The sequence below is a fragment of the Erythranthe guttata genome, chromosome 3 (genome assembly GCF_056151865.1).
Source record: "Erythranthe guttata isolate IM_541 chromosome 3, IM_541, whole genome shotgun sequence".
In the NCBI taxonomy this organism is placed as follows: Eukaryota; Viridiplantae; Streptophyta; class Magnoliopsida; order Lamiales; family Phrymaceae; genus Erythranthe; species Erythranthe guttata.
This window is the reverse complement of record NC_142535.1, coordinates 18,453,085-18,469,339: the sequence shown is the minus strand read 5'-3', so window position 1 is coordinate 18,469,339 and position 16,255 is coordinate 18,453,085. Positions and strand designations below refer to the sequence as shown.

The window sequence follows — 16,255 nt, the reverse complement described above, 5'->3', positions numbered from 1 at the left end:
CTGTGTTAAATACAATTTAATCCCTCTAAATCAGTAAATTACAAAATCCCCCACAGAGAAAAAGGACAAAAACATATAAGAGCGATATAACCTTTTTTTCCTTGTAAATAAATTATAAAAATGATTAATGCATGTATATATAATCTTTATTAAAGGCTTTTTTTTTTCTTTAAATACTATTGAGGTCATTTTGCCATACACATAAGTTGTTTGGGGCCAAATTGCATTTAAGAATAACTAATTTTGTCATTCGTTTGTCCACCATAATTCAGTTCCATAGTAATACTAATATGTAATAAAAACATGAGGTCATTTAAGATAAGCACTTATATGCGACTTCTGATTTTTCCGATTTTAGAATAAGTTTTTTCATTATAATTTTCGAAATTTCGAGTTCCGTTTTTTTTCCGACTATTTGGATCGAAATTGATGTAAATTTTCACTTAGCTTAAGAAAAATTGGAATATTTGCGATGGAGCTAATTCTTGTTCTGGTTCGATCTGTCCGCCATCATATACTGAGTTCGGAACGGTGCGAACAGTAAGGAAGGAAATCACTTGTCGATTTTGGAAGCACTTGGCGAACTTTTTGGTTATCGAAGTTTTCTTCCATTAACAAATACGGCTTCAAGCTTCTGGCCCTAACTCGTTGGTGGTTCTTTATAGAATGAATCCATTCGTCGTCTTCAAATCAATCTAGCCAGAAGATATTAGCTTTACTTAATTCGTTCGTCATGTAAAGGATTTTCCAATAAAGTATTATTTATTTAGACTAAATAGAAATAAATATTCTGTTCAAAAAAGAAAATCGAAATAATTATTTGGTAGAAACCAATCTGCTTGAAGTGGATCGATCAACTTCGCACACAGCACGCATCGCATAAGGAGCAAGAAGGGCCTGAGTAGAGCGGGTCATCGGGTTCATGTTGAACAGTGAGTTGTGCAGTCTTGGAAACGGCTTGTCCTTGTAATTCCGTTTGAATTCTTGCACGTGTATTTTCACTCCATGAATGTACATATTCCCAACGCCAATTGTGAGGTCCGCTGTATACCTTCGGGCACCTATTTATGTTCATTATCTCGAGGCTGATTGCACTTTTGAGAATGTACAAGGCAAACTCCATCTCGTATTCCGTCCCACGAAATCCACCTATTTCCATTTTCTTCAGCTCTGAATGAAATACGACGGCTTGCTTTTCCTTCTCCACTAGTGGTCCATGGACGCAAATATTCATCTACAAAACCACAGCGAAAAAGTGATTCTTTCAGCATTGTATAATGATAATATAAATAAAGAAACATATTGTATGGCAATACTTACAGTCAAGTGAAACTCCTGTAGGAGGGGACAACTATGCAAAAATGAAGTCAGGCAAAGAAGATGGCTTTTTGGTAGGGAATACACGTTGATATATAATCGCCTAAGGTTGCCGAACATGTTAATCCTGCTCTCCTGAGAATAAACAAACTGGTAGTTAACGGAAGTTGTATGCCAAAAGGTAACACATATTACAATGGTAAAGAACTTCTCATACCTGAAAATTATCACCTCTAGTAGCAAAATTCAATGATTTCAGGTCTGGCAAATCTACTGCAACTTTCCCGCAGACATATGGAAAAATATTTTTCTCGAATATATAAATATAAGTACTTTGCAGTTGCGGAACATGGTCGAATATAAAGTCAACCTGTACAGGATTCGTAAACTCAAATATGACGAGATTACTGGCATAGAACTCTATTTCCTTTACACCTTCACACTCCATTATATAAAGAGATTTCAATTCAAGATGGGGCCCACAAAAGCTTAACTTAGAAGGACATGCACAACCAGTCATCATCAACGAGTGGAGCTTCAAACAATTGGACAAGACGGACTCTATAGCACCAGGAGAAACACTAACATTTGTAAGAACAAGATTTTGGAGAGAGTTATTACAATGGCTTCTCAAGCTTGACTGCAAATAACAGTTGCCCAATTCGAATTTTTTCAACAAGGGCATCTTAGAAAAAAGGTGACAAGAAAAAGAAAGATCATGTAAAAACGAATAAAGACAACCTTCCAGAAAAAAAGATTCAACGCCCAATCTACCTAAAATAGAAATGCACTGCTCGAATCGATCAGTGGCTGATTTATTTGAACAAGCAGTTAAACGGAAAGAAGGGATCTTAGAACCGGAACGAAGCCTCAAAAGACTATCCAATGCATTCATGACTGAATCAGAACTTTTTCGCCTAAAGCTCCTACTAATACCAGGCGCACGTTCTAAAAGGTCGTAACAACTCAACTCGATTTTAGTTACATATCTGTACAGATTCCTCCACCTTCGTGCCAAAAGGCTCGTCCTTGTAGCATCTCTTGTGGACAAACGCGAGATAATTAAAATCAGAATATCATCGGACAATTGACTTATCAAGTCCTCGTTCTTTTCAGTACAAGGCACGTAATTTAGAACAGCAATTGGAAGAAAGACTGTTTTTTTACATGGAAAAAGTCCGGGAAAATAATAATTTATCCTAGAGCGAAGACGGATTTTTATTAGTATAGCAAAAACAGCAATCGTCGCCAACGATAAAACTACGTGCGCGTAAATCATTGCCCCTGGAACAAAGAAAATGGACAAACACAGTTCCAGTTAGAAGACACACAACCAACAAACATCCTTCGAAATTACGACCATATAAATTAATTACTCACAAATAGAAGAGAAATCGAAGCGAATTCATCAAACCAGTGAAGGAAACAAATAAACAGATAAATATATTGAAACCAACCAAACCAAAAGGACTAGTAAAAAATAACATCATAGCATCAGCTAAAGCATAATCTCATCCATTCAATTGGATTTCAGCAGAAGATTCGAATATTCAGATACTGAAAACATAGATTAACAAAGAACAAACCCTAATGGAATAACTATTTGTAGAAATAATTGACAAAGTTGAACCTGATTACCTGAGCGAAGAACCCTAGCTACTAAGGCTTCTGGTACAATTTTCAGCTATCTGAGGAATCAATGTTCTATTGCTATAGCTTGGCCTTTTAAATATCTCACAGTTATGGAATTTGATACAAGAAATTACATAAATCAAGCTATGGAAATATATTATCTATATATTTAAAGAAATATTCTCCAAATCACAGATTCAATTTCCTAATAGCCGATGTAAATATTTAAGAGGGAAAAAGGGAGGAAAATCCAGCTGCTCGAGCTAGGGTGGATATTGGGTCGGGTAATCGGGTGAGTAACGAATTCGGGTCGGATGGTCTGTACCTGTAGGGGATCATTTGCGGGGCGGATTTTGGAAGAATTCGACCCGAATGCTGTACGAAGATTCACCCAATTGGTTTTCCGTTTCTCTGGTTTCAAATTTGAGTGCGCGAACTGAATGATTGTGGGAATACTAATTGCGAATATTTTATTTATTAATTAAAATATAATAAAAATAAAAATAAGCCGTAACCGAATTAACAGAAGTGATGTAAATTACCTCTTTCGAAAAATTAACAGATGTGATATAACATTTAAGAGGTATAAATCTTGATAAAAATCGAAAATAATATTTAAAATAATATTTAGGAGATAAATTTGACAAAAATCGAAAATAATAAAAAAAATTACAAATATGACATTAGAGTTGCCCTAACGTTTCTTTTTTTTATATATAAGATAACTACGTTTCAAGGGATGAGTGTAATTATCGATACTACGGGGACCTTAAAGTTATTTAAGCATATCTCAGGGGTGTGGGTGTAATTTACCCATTAAAAAATAATAAAAATAAAAATAAGCCGTAACCAAAATAACAGAAGTGATGTAATTTCGAAAAATTAATGTGTTAAAGGGAAAAATTAATTCGAATTTGGGAACTAAGATAGTATAGTAAATTCGAATCCCATGTAAATTCTAATTGACGGAAATTCGAATTTATCAAAATTCGAAAAATTGAATTGAACCATTTACAATACGTGGGTTTAGTGACGTGGACCACATAGACATTTTTTATTTGGCAAAGAAAATGTGAAAGCTAAAAAATGAGTATCTCATATTACAATTCTACTGATTCTTCTTCTTCTTATTCCAAAATGTGGATTTCAGCTTTGACAGGTCTTTCACCATCATTCCAGTCGAATGTACTTCCTTGAGAAACGACAAGCCATATCCCACCAAACCCGTGAGAAGAAACCGGGTCGACACCACGCTCTCGTAGCCCATATACCAACATATACCTCCCCCAAGTACGAAAACCGCAACTCCTACAAACTCCATCTTCAACAACTTATTAGAAGATTGTGTTCCCGTCTCTTCTTTTCTGAGAGAAGCCGTACCCGTAGACAAGTTTCGGAGGCGAAATTCCATTCGTTGTCGAATCTTTTGAGCAAGAGTTTCGACTAATGCAAACCTCCCAAGTTTGCTTTCCGGGACTCCTTCCAAAATACGTTTCAAACTATTATACTCTTTTTCCCAAGCAATTTTAGTTTCCAAGGATTTGTCATGTCCATGCAGAGTTACACATTCAACCATAGCAACCCATGGAATGTTCGATATACTTGCAGGTCCATCATTTAACAATAGACACTTCACAGCAATGAGGACATTTGGTACTGATTTTGCTCGATCTATATTGGTAATCACACCAACAGTTCTCGCACCTGCGTAACAATAGCTAATACATGTTATTCATGTACATATGCATATACACACACACACACACACACACACACACACACACACACACACACACACACACACACACACACACACACATCAACAAAAACAATCAGAAAATAATCACTATCTATTTAAAATTCACAAACAGAGATAAAATGGATATTGCAAACCCACCTTCTGCATCGAGTTTCTTTGCAATTTGGATAGCCTGAGCTGAGAGCACATTTGGAGCTTGATCAGCAGGTATTACAACCAGCAAAATCGCATTACTGGGTTCAGCGTACTCTTTCTGCAAATAATAAATAACCTATCACACTACTGAAGATTATACGTTGTGGTACCAGATCCAAATTCACAGCTATTACTACTAGTTCAGTCAAGGTCCAAAGGGTAGAAGTTTAGCAACATTTCGGAAGACCGCAACATTTAACAATCCAGAATGAGTTTAGTTGTATATCAATCTCATCTACAATGTGTACAATCTATCTCAATTTCAGTTTCAACCGAAACCTGTTTAGCTTGAATTAATCCTATTGAGAACTAGTTTCAAGTAACGGTCACAACTTTACGAATATGACAAATAGTTAAGGGATTGCTAATTTTACACTACTGTCAGACACATTATGAGAAATAGACTTGTTTTATTGCTGTTGAGAAGCCCCTTACCAATGACTGATCAAGATTCAAATTGTCTACACCAGGCATATCAGCCAATTTTAATGGTGGAGCTGCAAAAGATGGATATCAAATCTTAGACAGCTATACAAATGGCAAAACGTTTTATTGTTGTGTGATAACGAAACAGTATATAGTTTCATATAATGTGAGAAACATACGTGATGAAGTAAAAGTAAGTCACAAATAGTTTTACAGTATTCAGGGAAAAAAATTTGCCATGCTGCTCACCATCTAATCAGTCTTTTTAAGTATCCGTAAAACCTAAAAGTAACTTGTCTTTGCAATAATTGTACATCATGGATTTTTCACCTCCAGAAGAATGATGATGACATCATAAGATACTGAGTGTAAAATTTAGTTCAATAATCTTTTTTACTGCATGAGTAGAACTTTGTTTTCCTGAGATTTTGCAATATCTTGGATATACAGGTAAACTCAAAAACATAAACAAAGGTCAGAACCTATTAGCCAGTGTAGTAAATTGAAGCAACAGTAGGAAACACACCTGTACTTGTACTAAACTTGAAAATTTTCTGCCCATGTTCTTGCCAATTCATTCTTATAGAATCCTGAATAAACCCTGAAACAGGCAATACATATAAGAAGAAAAAAAAAATCAGCATAGTGAGATAACCATAACCAAGTGGCAAACATATTTCGCATTCACTAATAGTTGATAGGGAATAGTGTGCCTAAATTGATTCTTACACTCTAAAATTAAGGTTCATTTAGAGGCCTCACATGGACAACTTTCTTCTGATTCTGACTCTGTATTGTGCGTAACGATGGTTTCCATAGCTAGCAACCTACTCCATACCAAATCAACATATGTCGGAGCAGGTGTTGCACCACCTTCACCTGTCGGCTGCGAAATGAAAGGGTACCGTAATGAGAAAGTAGTTGTCACTCGAAAAAATGTCAAAGTTGGGACAGGTAATCCAATAAAGAATCTAAAAACAAACATAATTACCAATACAGGATGCCCAATCAGACTATTCAACACCGCAGACTTACCTGCACCCTGAAAAAAACAGTTCAAAATCAGAAATAAGGTATGACGATATAGATATGATTAACAGTATAGTGTAAACATATTTTCACCGACAACATAGGATGGTGGATCGAATTGAACAATTTCAATGCACATGCCCGTGCACCACCATTCGCAATAAACCCGATTTCTTGTAATATTGTTTCATATAACATAGAAAAAAATGAACGGATCAAATACTTAATCGAAAAGCAATCTTCTATCAATTTTTATATACAGATTGTCTATATCAGGGGATATCGGTCTCGTCGTCTCTTCAGAGCACGAGGCTGTCATAATCGTCATCCAATGTACTAGTAAACAGCAGAAAGACAAAGCAAAAGACTGATTTATTTGGAAAATCTTATGGCAAAAACAATATTCACCAACCTATTGTTCCTTCATTAACACTCTTTAAATAGGCATAAATGGGAAGAAGTAGTTCATCAACACTCTTTATATACCATACAGAACAAACTGCCTAAAATACAATAATATCACCCGTAAAAAAACCCTAAATTATACACAATTCTAAGTTGCCATACAGAACAAACTGCCTAAAATACACCGTAAAAAACCCTAAATCATACACAATTCTAAGTTGCCATACAGAACAAACTGCCTAAAATACAATAATATCACCCGTAAAAAACCCTAAATCATACACAATTCTAAGTTGCCATACAGACAAACTGCCTAAAATACACTAATATCAACCGTAAAAAACCCTAAATCATTCATACACAATTCTAAGTTGCCATACAAAACAATCTGCCTAAAATACACTAATATCAACCGTAAAAAACCCTAAATCATTCATACACAATTCTAAGTTGCCATACAAAACAAACTGCCCAAAATACAATATACCAAACGTATATACATACATATCAACATAACTCATACAAATGATGCGATCAAGCACGCATACTCCGTACAATAACTGTATAATCAGTCATACTTACAGTATCGCCGAGAGAAACAACGTTGAGGAAAGTGAGTTCTTCCGCTACTGCATCCTTCCACGACGGCGTATCATCCACATCTTCACCGGGGAGCAGCTCTAACAGCAGCGGCACCGAATCGGAGAGGTGCGATAACTTCACGATTGCTTCCATGAGACAAACAGAGAGAGAGAGAGAGAGAAACTGATTTTCGTTTTGATAATTCAGGGAGAAATTGATTTCGCTAGCTTATGCTTTAAGCTAATAAAGGGGTTTTGATTTTTGGCGGTCCGGATTTTTGGTGCAAATTTTTTAAAACAGAGTAAATTTAGTGTTAAATAAAATTTAACCCCTTATAAATTAGTAAATTATAAAATCCCCCACAGAAACATAAAGGACCAAACATGTAAGAGTGATAATACCAATTAGTGCATGGAAATGTGATAGGCATCATGTATAAATTCTATTGAGGTCGTTTTGCCATATACCTAATTTGTTTGGGGCTAAATTGCATGTAAGAATAACTTTTGTCTCTTATTAAAATAATAATAATAATAATAATAATAATAATAATAACTAACTTTGCCATTTGTTTGTCCACCATAATTCAGTTACCTAGTTGCATACTAATATGTAATAAAAATATAAGGGTGCATTTGGATGGAGGGATTTGGGGGAGGGATTTCAAATCCATAATAACAAATCCCTCGAACTTGTTTGGATTGAGGGATTTGGAGATGGATTTCAAATCTCCACCCCTCATTTTTAGTTGATTTTGGAGCAATAGTGATGGATTTGAAATGACTCCAAAATTGGAGTCATTTCAAATCCATTCCTCAAATCAAATCCCTCCCCAAATCCCTCCATCCAAATGGACCCTAAGGTCATTTGAGATAATTTTCACCTATTGCATTCGACATTTTCATCATCTACACTTATCATTTTACACTTTAAAAAAAAATCTTTAATTATATTATTTATTATTTATTTGACCATACTTTATTATATTGAAAAAGACTATAGTCGATCATAGTCACTTGTAATCACTTACCTTTATATTTATTGATCAAGTTGAAATTCTTTTCATAGTCACTTGTAATCACGTACCTTTATATTTATTGATCAAGTTGAAATTATTTAGTTCCGGATTTTGGATTGGGTACGATATACAACTAGACGTAGTCGACATTCTGATGATCATGGCAGGTCTACGATATCGAGTGCAAGAGCAGCACCAAAACTAAAGTCGAGAGAAAGAGGATTCTTCTACGGATTTCAAATAGTTCTTCACTTTGATTTAACCATCGAATCATATGGTAAAATATCCCGTGAAATCAAGAATATTTTACATATATTCTGATTTTTAATCCGATTTTCCATGCACGTAAAGGATTTTCCAATAAGGTTTTATTTATTTAGACTAACTAGAAATAATTATTCTGTTAGAAAAAAAAGATATAGAAATAATTATTTGTTGTGGCAAAACTCAAACATATGGCTTATTATTTGGTCGAAATAAATCTGGTTGAAGTGGATCGATCGATCACCTTTCCCAACAGCAAGCAGGGCATGAGGAGCAAGGAGGGGCTGAGTAGAGCGGGTCATCGGGTTTGTATTGAATAGTGAGTTGTGCAGTCTTGGAAACGGCTTGTCCTTGTAATTCCGTTTGAATTCTTGCATGTGTATTTTCACTCCATGAATGTACAGGTTCCCAACGCCAATTGTCAGGTCCCATGTATACCTTCGGGCACCTATTTATGTTCATTATCTCGAGGCTGGTTGCACTTTTGAGAATGTACAAGGCAAACTCCATCTCGTATTCCGTGCCACGAAATCCACCTATTTCCATTTTCTTCAGCTCTGAATGAAATACGACGGCTTGCTTTTCCTTCTCCACTAGTGGTCCATGGACGCAAATATTCATCTACAAAACCACAGCGAAAAAGTGATTCTTTCAGCATTGTATAATGATAATATAAATAAAGAAACATATTGTATGGCAATACTTACAGTCAAGTGAAACTCCTGTAGGAGGGGACAACTATGCAAAAATGAAGTCAGCCAAAGAAGATGGCTTTTTGGTAGGGAATACACGTTGATATATAATCGCCTAAGGTTGCCGAACATGTTAATCCTGCTCTCCTGAGAATAAACAAACTGGTAGTTAACGGAAGTTGTATGCCAAAAGGTAACAAATATTACAATGGTAAAGAACTTCTCATACCTGAAAATTATCACATTTAGTAGAAATATTCAATGATTTCAGGTCTGGCAAATCTACTGCAAGTTTCCCGCAAACATATGGCAAAATATTTTTCTCGAGTGCAGAAATATATGTACTTTGCAGTTGCGGAACATGGTTGAATATAAAGTCAACATGTACACGATTCGTAAACTCAAATAGGACGAGATTACTGGCATAGAACTCTATCTCCTTAACACCTTCACACTTCATTATGTAAAGAGACTTCAATTCAAGATGGGACCCACAAAAGCTTAACTTAGAAGGACATACGCATCTAGTCATCATCAACGAATGGAGCTTCAAACAATTGGACAAAACGCACTCTATAGCACCAGTAGAAACCCTAACATCCGTAAGCACAAGATTTTGGAGGGAATTATTACATTGGCTTCTCAAGCTTGACTGCAGAGAGCATTTGCTCAATTCGAGTTTTTTCAAGAAGGGCATTTTAGAAAAAAAGTGACAAGAAAAAGAAAGATCAAGAATAACTGAACGACAACAACATTCCAGAAAGATTTTCTCAACGCCCATTCTCCCTAAAAAAGAAATGCACTGCTCGAATCGATCCGTGGACGATTTATTTAAACAACCCTTTAAACGGAAAGAATGGATCTTAGAATCGTAACGAAGCCTCAAAAATCTATCCAATGCATTCACGACTGAATTAGAACTTTCTGACCAAATGCTCTTACTAGTAAGAGGCACATGTTCTAAAAGGTCGTAACAACTGAATTCGATTTTAGTTACAGATTTGTACAGATTTCTCCACCTTCGTGCCAAGAGGCTCGTCCTTGTAGCATCTCTCGTGCACAAACGCGAGATAATTGAAATCAGGATATCATCTGACAGATGACTTATCAAGTCATCTGGAGAAAAGACCGTTTCTTCATTTGGAGAAAAAAACGGATTTTTATTTCGAAGAAGTCTGAGAAAGTAATAATTTATCCTAGAGCGAAGACGGACTTTTATTAGTATAGCAAAAACAGCAATCGTCGCCAACGATAAAACTACGTGCGCATAAATCATTGCTCCTGGAACAAAGAAAATGAACAAACACAGTTCCAGTTAGAAGACACACAACCAACAAACATCCTTCGAAATTACGACCATATAAATTAATTACTCGCAGATAGAAGAGAAATCGAAGCGAATTTATCAAACCAGTCAAGGAAACAAATAAACAGATAAATATATTGAAATTCCAACTAAATCAAAACCAGTACTTTTTTTTTTTAATCATCCATTCAATTGGATTCAGCAGAAAATTCGAATATTCAGATACTGAAAACATAGATTAACTAATCGTAGAAATAATTAACAAAGTTGAACCTGATTACCTGAGCGAAGAACCCTAGCTACTAAGGCTTCTGGTACAATGTTCAGCTATCTGAGGAATCAATTTTCTATTGCTATAGCTTGGCCTTTTAATTAGGCAGAGAATAAATATCTCAAAGTTATGGAATTTGATACAAGAAATTACATAAATTAAGCTATGGAAATATATTATCTATATATTTAAATAAATATTCTCCAAATCACAGATTCACTTTCCTAATAGCCGATGTAAATATTTAAGAGGGAAAGGGGGGGGAATCCAGCTGCTCGAGCTAGGGTGGGTGGGTATTGGGTCGGGTAATCGGGTCATTACGAATTCGGATCGGAAGGTCTGTACCTGTTCGGATCGTTTGCGGGGCGGATTTTGGAATAATTCGACCCGAATGCTGTACGAAGATTCACCCAATTGGTTTTCGGTTTCACTGGTTTCGCCATTTTCAAGTTGAGAACTGATTATAAATTATAATACGTTAAATATTAAAGATAACCAACGATATTTAAATGCTAGATTAATTTAATTGAACTAATTATATGCTAGATTAATTTAATTATGGGTCTGAAATATTAACTTGGGCCCTAGTTTATAGTTTGGCTTCATACTAATAATTATAAATTTAGGCTTCATTATTCTTCTAGCCCAACTACATCATTAATAATTATATTTTAAATAATTAAGTTTATGGTTGTCAAATTCTTACGTTTTAGTTCTATCTTTTTTTTTCTATAGTTTAATTCGATTTTATATAAATATTATGGTAAATTATAGTTTTCAACCTTTAAATTTCCACCGATTTCACATTTGGTCCCTTATGTTCACAAAAAATGCATTTATAGTCCCTCGTGTTTCAATAATTCAACACCTTTGGTCATTTCCGTCAGTTAACCATTAGTCCGTCAGTTAAGACAATGAATGGCACAAGCTTGATTCCATTATTACCGACGGAAATTTGACGAAAATGGCTAATAATTGTTGAATTTTTGAAATATGACGGACCAAATGTGTTTTTTATGAACATGGAGAACCAAATGTGAAATCGTGGCAAACTTGAGGGATCAAAATTGATTTTTTTTCCCAAATTTTATTATTCAAATGTGTCTTTTTTATTATTTAAAAGTAAAATTTATCATTTTGTTCGAAATAAAATAACAAAATAAAAAATATATATATATAATAAATTGTTTCGAGTCGAACTAAAGAAATTACGAAAATACTTAACAAAAAGATGAGTAAGAGTAAAGCTCAATATACAAAAACATTCTTTACATTCTAATCCATGCATAAATATATGTAATGATTTTCAATAGGAAATAAAACTCTTGTGACTCTCGATTCGTTACGATTTACAATTTATAAATTTAACAAAACAATTTACGATTCGATATGCGAATTAACAAAAATGATTAAGTATACTAGTCATATCAATGCAAAAAAAACACAAACTATATATACAGTTCAGTGTATGTGAAACTTGAATAGAGTACTCATCATAAGAATTTGATCACTTCAAAACCATGTTTCTACTTACAAATTTGGACAAACTTTACCCTCCATCGACGAATACTAAACATCCAACGAGATTTTACCCGCTAAATCTGTTTCAAGTGGATCGAAAAGAAATTTTACCTATTTCTCATTTTCTTTACATATTAATCTTCGAAATGGGGTTTGTGTTGAAGACTGAGTTGTGCAGTCTTGGAAACAGCTTGTCCTTGTAATTTCCCACGAATATTTGCACGTACCTTTTCAGTCCACGGCTCTGCATTCATCTCAAACCAACTGCTAGGTCCCTCATATACTCCCCAGTATACCTTAAAACACGCACTTATCTGCATTTTCTCGAGGTTTATTGCACTTTTGAGGATGTACAAGGCAAACTCGATCTCGTATTCCGCCCCACGAAATCCACTGATTTCCATCTTCTTTAGCTCGGAATGAAATACTATGGCCTGTTTTTCCACTGGTGGTCCTTCACCCCTGTAGGTTGCCTACAACCAACACCAAACGAAACATTTTTACAAATAAATTTTCCAACAAGAGTTCCTACATTTGATTTTACTCTGTTTTAAACATATTGTCTGACAATACTTACAGATAGGTGAAACTCCTTTAGGAGGGGACAACTTTGCAAAATTGAAGTCAGCAAACGAAGATCGGATTCTGGTACGAAACGCATGTCGATATCTAATCGCCTGAGGTTGTTGAACATGTTAGTCCTCATACGCCTGTTGCTCTCCTGATCAGTATCAAGTATCCACGAGTCAAGAAATTCGCATGGCGAAAAAAGTAACAAGATACAAAATGGGGAAAGAAAGATATAATATATATATATACCTGAAAATGATCGTGCATAGTAACAAAATTCAACGATTTCAGGCATGGCACATCTACTGCAAGTCTCCCAAAAATAAAGGGAACAATATTTTCTGAAAATATATAAAGAAAAATACTCTGCAGCCGAGGAACATGATCGAATTTCAGGTCAGCCAATTTAAAATTCCAAAACTCGAATACAACGAGATTACTGGCATAGAACTCGATCTCCTCTATACCGCCACACTCCCTTATATAAAGAGAATTCAATTCTAGATTGGGACCACAAAAGCTTAACTTCGAAGAAAAATGGCATCTAGTCATCGTCAACGATTGGAGGCTCGAACAATTGGACAAAATGCACTCTACGGCACCATCAGAAACTGTAACATGCATAAGCGCAATAATTCGAAGGGAATCATTAGAATGACTTCCCAAGCTTGGCTGCAACGAGCAGTTTCTCAATCCGAATTTCTTCAAGGATGGCATTTTCGAGAAAAGGTGACAAGAAAAAGAAAGATCGCTAATAGACGGAGAACAACAGCATTTTATACGGATCTTTTCAACGCCCAATAGTTCGAGAGAAGAAATGAACTGCTCGAATCGATCAGTGACTGATTCATATAAACAACACGATAATCGGAAGGAACGGATCTTAGAATCCGAACGAAGCCTAAAAAATCTATCCAATGCATCCATGATTGGTTCGGAATTATGAGGGTTCAGACCGGCAGAACTAAGACCTAAAAGGCAGTGACAACTTAACTCGATCTTCGATATGAATTTGTAAAGATTCCTCCACCTTCGCGACAGAAGGCTCGTCCTTGTAGCATCTTTTGTGGGTAGAAGTGAGAGAATTGAAACCAAAATATCATCTGGAAGGTCACTTATCAAGTTCTCGTTCTTCCCAGTACCTAAAACATCTGAAAATTCAACAAAAAAAAAAATAATTCTATCATCATACACTGCAAGAAAAACAAGAATTCATTATTTCAACGTTGCATTGCGAATCAGGATTTTTATTAATACATCAAAACAAACCAGTCTATAGAGGAAGAAACACAACCAAATAAGGAGCAGGAACCCTAATTACTCACAACTAAAAACAGAAATTGAAATACTGTAAAATTACAACAACAAATCAAACGACGGAAAAGGAATGGCGACAATTGAACCTGTTAGCGCCGACATGAGTAGAGAATTCGAGCTGACCGGAGTAGAGAATTCGAGCTGATGCACTCTGCAGCATACGTGTTGAAGGAAATAAAAAATGCTGCTCAAGACTAAAAGGGGAAATTATGTTCTTTCTTCATATATATATGGATAAGGGCAAAAGAAGTTCTTTCTTATCAAAAAAAAAAAAAAGGGCAAAAGAAGTTCTCTATATCTTTTTAGGGGGTAAATCCGAAAATAAAAGTCCCATCCAAAAACCCAAATATTCTTTTTTTGTTCTTTTTAACCCAACGATTCCCTTTTTCTGTTATTTTTAACCCAAAAAGTCCCCATAGTGATAAGCCTAATTACAAAACAACCCGGGCCACCTAAAACGCCGTCGTTTTGGCTTTTTTTTTTTTCCCCCTAATTTTTATGCAAGGGTTGAAGTGATGTGGATCACATATAATATATAATTTCATAATTAATATAGAGACCACAATATCATTATCCATACACAAAGCCTCAACTGTATATTGCTAAAGAAAGTAGCCTGTATTTCTCAACTTCCCAACCAAGAAAATAATGAAGAGTTTGTACTTATTGAGTAGCAGCTTAACTTTTCCACCACTAATTCAGCCAACTACTCCGAATCGAAAAAATAGCCGAAACTTTATCGTACATGCAGCAAAATCTGGTGGATTCTCGTTCAAATCTGTATGTGCAATATATATATATATATATATATATATATATATATATATATTTTCAGTCTCAATATATAAGTTTAAATAGAGTTAATTAATGTGAAATATATATATATATGAGATTGTAACAAAGCATAGTTGTCTTGATCATGCAGTGTCAAACATGTAAAGGCCAAGGTGCAGTAGAATGTCAAGGGTGTAAGGTATATATATATATATATATATATATATATATATATATATATATATATATATATATGTGTGTGTGTGTGTGTGTGTGTATGTATAGGGATTTTTATTTTGTTTGGTTATGGTTCGATGTAAGGAGTTATTTGTTCGATTTAATTCAGGGAACAGGAAAGAACAAGAAGAATGGAAATATTTTCGAACGATGGAAGTAAGTTGTATTATCGATCAATTATGAATTGTCTGATCTTCTAATTAATTATCATTAAATTACTCATTAATTTTAATTTGTCTGATTATTGAATTGCAAATTATGAAGGTGCTTTGATTGTCAAGGATTTGGAATGAAGGGCTGCCCTGTTTGTGGTAAAGGAGGATTAACACCCGAACAACGTGGCGAAAGATAATTTGTCGAAAATTCGATGCGTTTTTTTTCTTCTTCTTTTGTTTTCCTTATGTAACAACTTTCTTGAATCAATACAGATATATATATGTGTATGACAGTATGAGTTAAGCCACACAATCTGTATTATCGCTCTCGTAATCGAAAACGGCGTAAAAGTTTAAGTGGCGGTACAAATCAAAGTCCCGTTATCTCGATAAAGTTTGCAACCGGTTTTAGCTAAGCAGCAATTGCAGACTGGTTCGAGCTTCTGAGGACCCGAAGTAGGGCAAGTCATATAAACACCTCGATCGATAATGCAGTACAACGGGCAGACTTTTCCGTTTGCATATTGCACATTGGATTCCAATACTAGCAAAATTGCTGTGATCATAAATAATTAATTAAATATATAAATAAATAAATAAAAGAAAAAAAGTTAGAAAAATACCAAAGAAGAGAAGAGCAAATGAACAAACTCTGGTAGTGGTAGCTGCCATACTTGTTCGATCTCAGTCATGCTTAGATAATCTTTTATATATAAAACCCCAAAGTTAATAAACTAGAAATCTAATGAATCGGATTAGATTGGATGTTGAAAAGTCAAAGTCAA

At 34.9% G+C, this 16,255-nt stretch overlaps 5 protein-coding genes across 6 annotated transcripts; 1 reads left to right on the top strand and 4 right to left on the bottom strand.

Moving 5' to 3' along the window:
* Positions 1-743: 743 nt before the first annotated feature.
* LOC148772001 (putative F-box protein At3g58860) lies at positions 744-3,397 on the bottom strand. Of its 2 annotated transcripts, none has more exons than XM_012999386.2 (4): positions 2,956-3,397; positions 1,535-2,601; positions 1,321-1,452; positions 744-1,234 (listed from the first exon to the last, which is right to left on the bottom strand). In XM_012999386.2, exons 2-4 carry the CDS (start codon positions 2,594-2,596, stop codon positions 854-856), a joined length of 1,575 nt encoding a protein of 524 aa, XP_012854840.2. In that variant the 5' UTR covers positions 2,597-2,601; positions 2,956-3,397; the 3' UTR covers positions 744-853. The 2 variants fall into 2 exon arrangements, with proteins under 2 accessions (XP_012854840.2, XP_088672073.1); XM_088815947.1 differs by having other exon boundaries at positions 3,275-3,397.
* A 491-nt stretch (positions 3,398-3,888) lies between these two features.
* Positions 3,889-7,653, bottom strand: LOC105974316 (dynamin-2B). Its single transcript, XM_088815930.1, has 7 exons — positions 7,346-7,653; positions 6,321-6,371; positions 6,092-6,215; positions 5,856-5,930; positions 5,339-5,400; positions 4,847-4,961; positions 3,889-4,653 (listed from the first exon to the last, which is right to left on the bottom strand). Exons 1-7 carry the CDS (start codon positions 7,496-7,498, stop codon positions 4,058-4,060), a joined length of 1,176 nt encoding a protein of 391 aa, XP_088672056.1. The 5' UTR covers positions 7,499-7,653; the 3' UTR covers positions 3,889-4,057.
* A 1,063-nt stretch (positions 7,654-8,716) lies between these two features.
* Positions 8,717-11,122, bottom strand: LOC105974315 (putative F-box protein At3g58860). Its single transcript, XM_012999391.2, has 4 exons — positions 10,907-11,122; positions 9,549-10,600; positions 9,335-9,466; positions 8,717-9,248 (listed from the first exon to the last, which is right to left on the bottom strand). The coding sequence occupies exons 2-4, from the start codon at positions 10,593-10,595 to the stop codon at positions 8,868-8,870; spliced, it is 1,560 nt and encodes a 519-aa protein (XP_012854845.2). The 5' UTR covers positions 10,596-10,600; positions 10,907-11,122; the 3' UTR covers positions 8,717-8,867.
* A 1,241-nt stretch (positions 11,123-12,363) lies between these two features.
* LOC105974484 (FBD-associated F-box protein At2g26860) lies at positions 12,364-14,543 on the bottom strand. The gene is made up of 4 exons (XM_012999594.2): positions 14,391-14,543; positions 13,237-14,138; positions 12,995-13,138; positions 12,364-12,890 (listed from the first exon to the last, which is right to left on the bottom strand). The coding sequence occupies exons 1-4, from the start codon at positions 14,404-14,406 to the stop codon at positions 12,552-12,554; spliced, it is 1,401 nt and encodes a 466-aa protein (XP_012855048.2). The 5' UTR covers positions 14,407-14,543; the 3' UTR covers positions 12,364-12,551.
* Positions 14,544-14,837: 294 nt separating this feature from the next.
* Positions 14,838-15,758, top strand: LOC105974219 (SSUH2-like protein). Its single transcript, XM_012999284.2, has 4 exons — positions 14,838-15,084; positions 15,230-15,277; positions 15,425-15,471; positions 15,580-15,758. Exons 1-4 carry the CDS (start codon positions 14,953-14,955, stop codon positions 15,665-15,667), a joined length of 315 nt encoding a protein of 104 aa, XP_012854738.2. The 5' UTR covers positions 14,838-14,952; the 3' UTR covers positions 15,668-15,758.
* Positions 15,759-16,255: the final 497 nt, after the last annotated feature.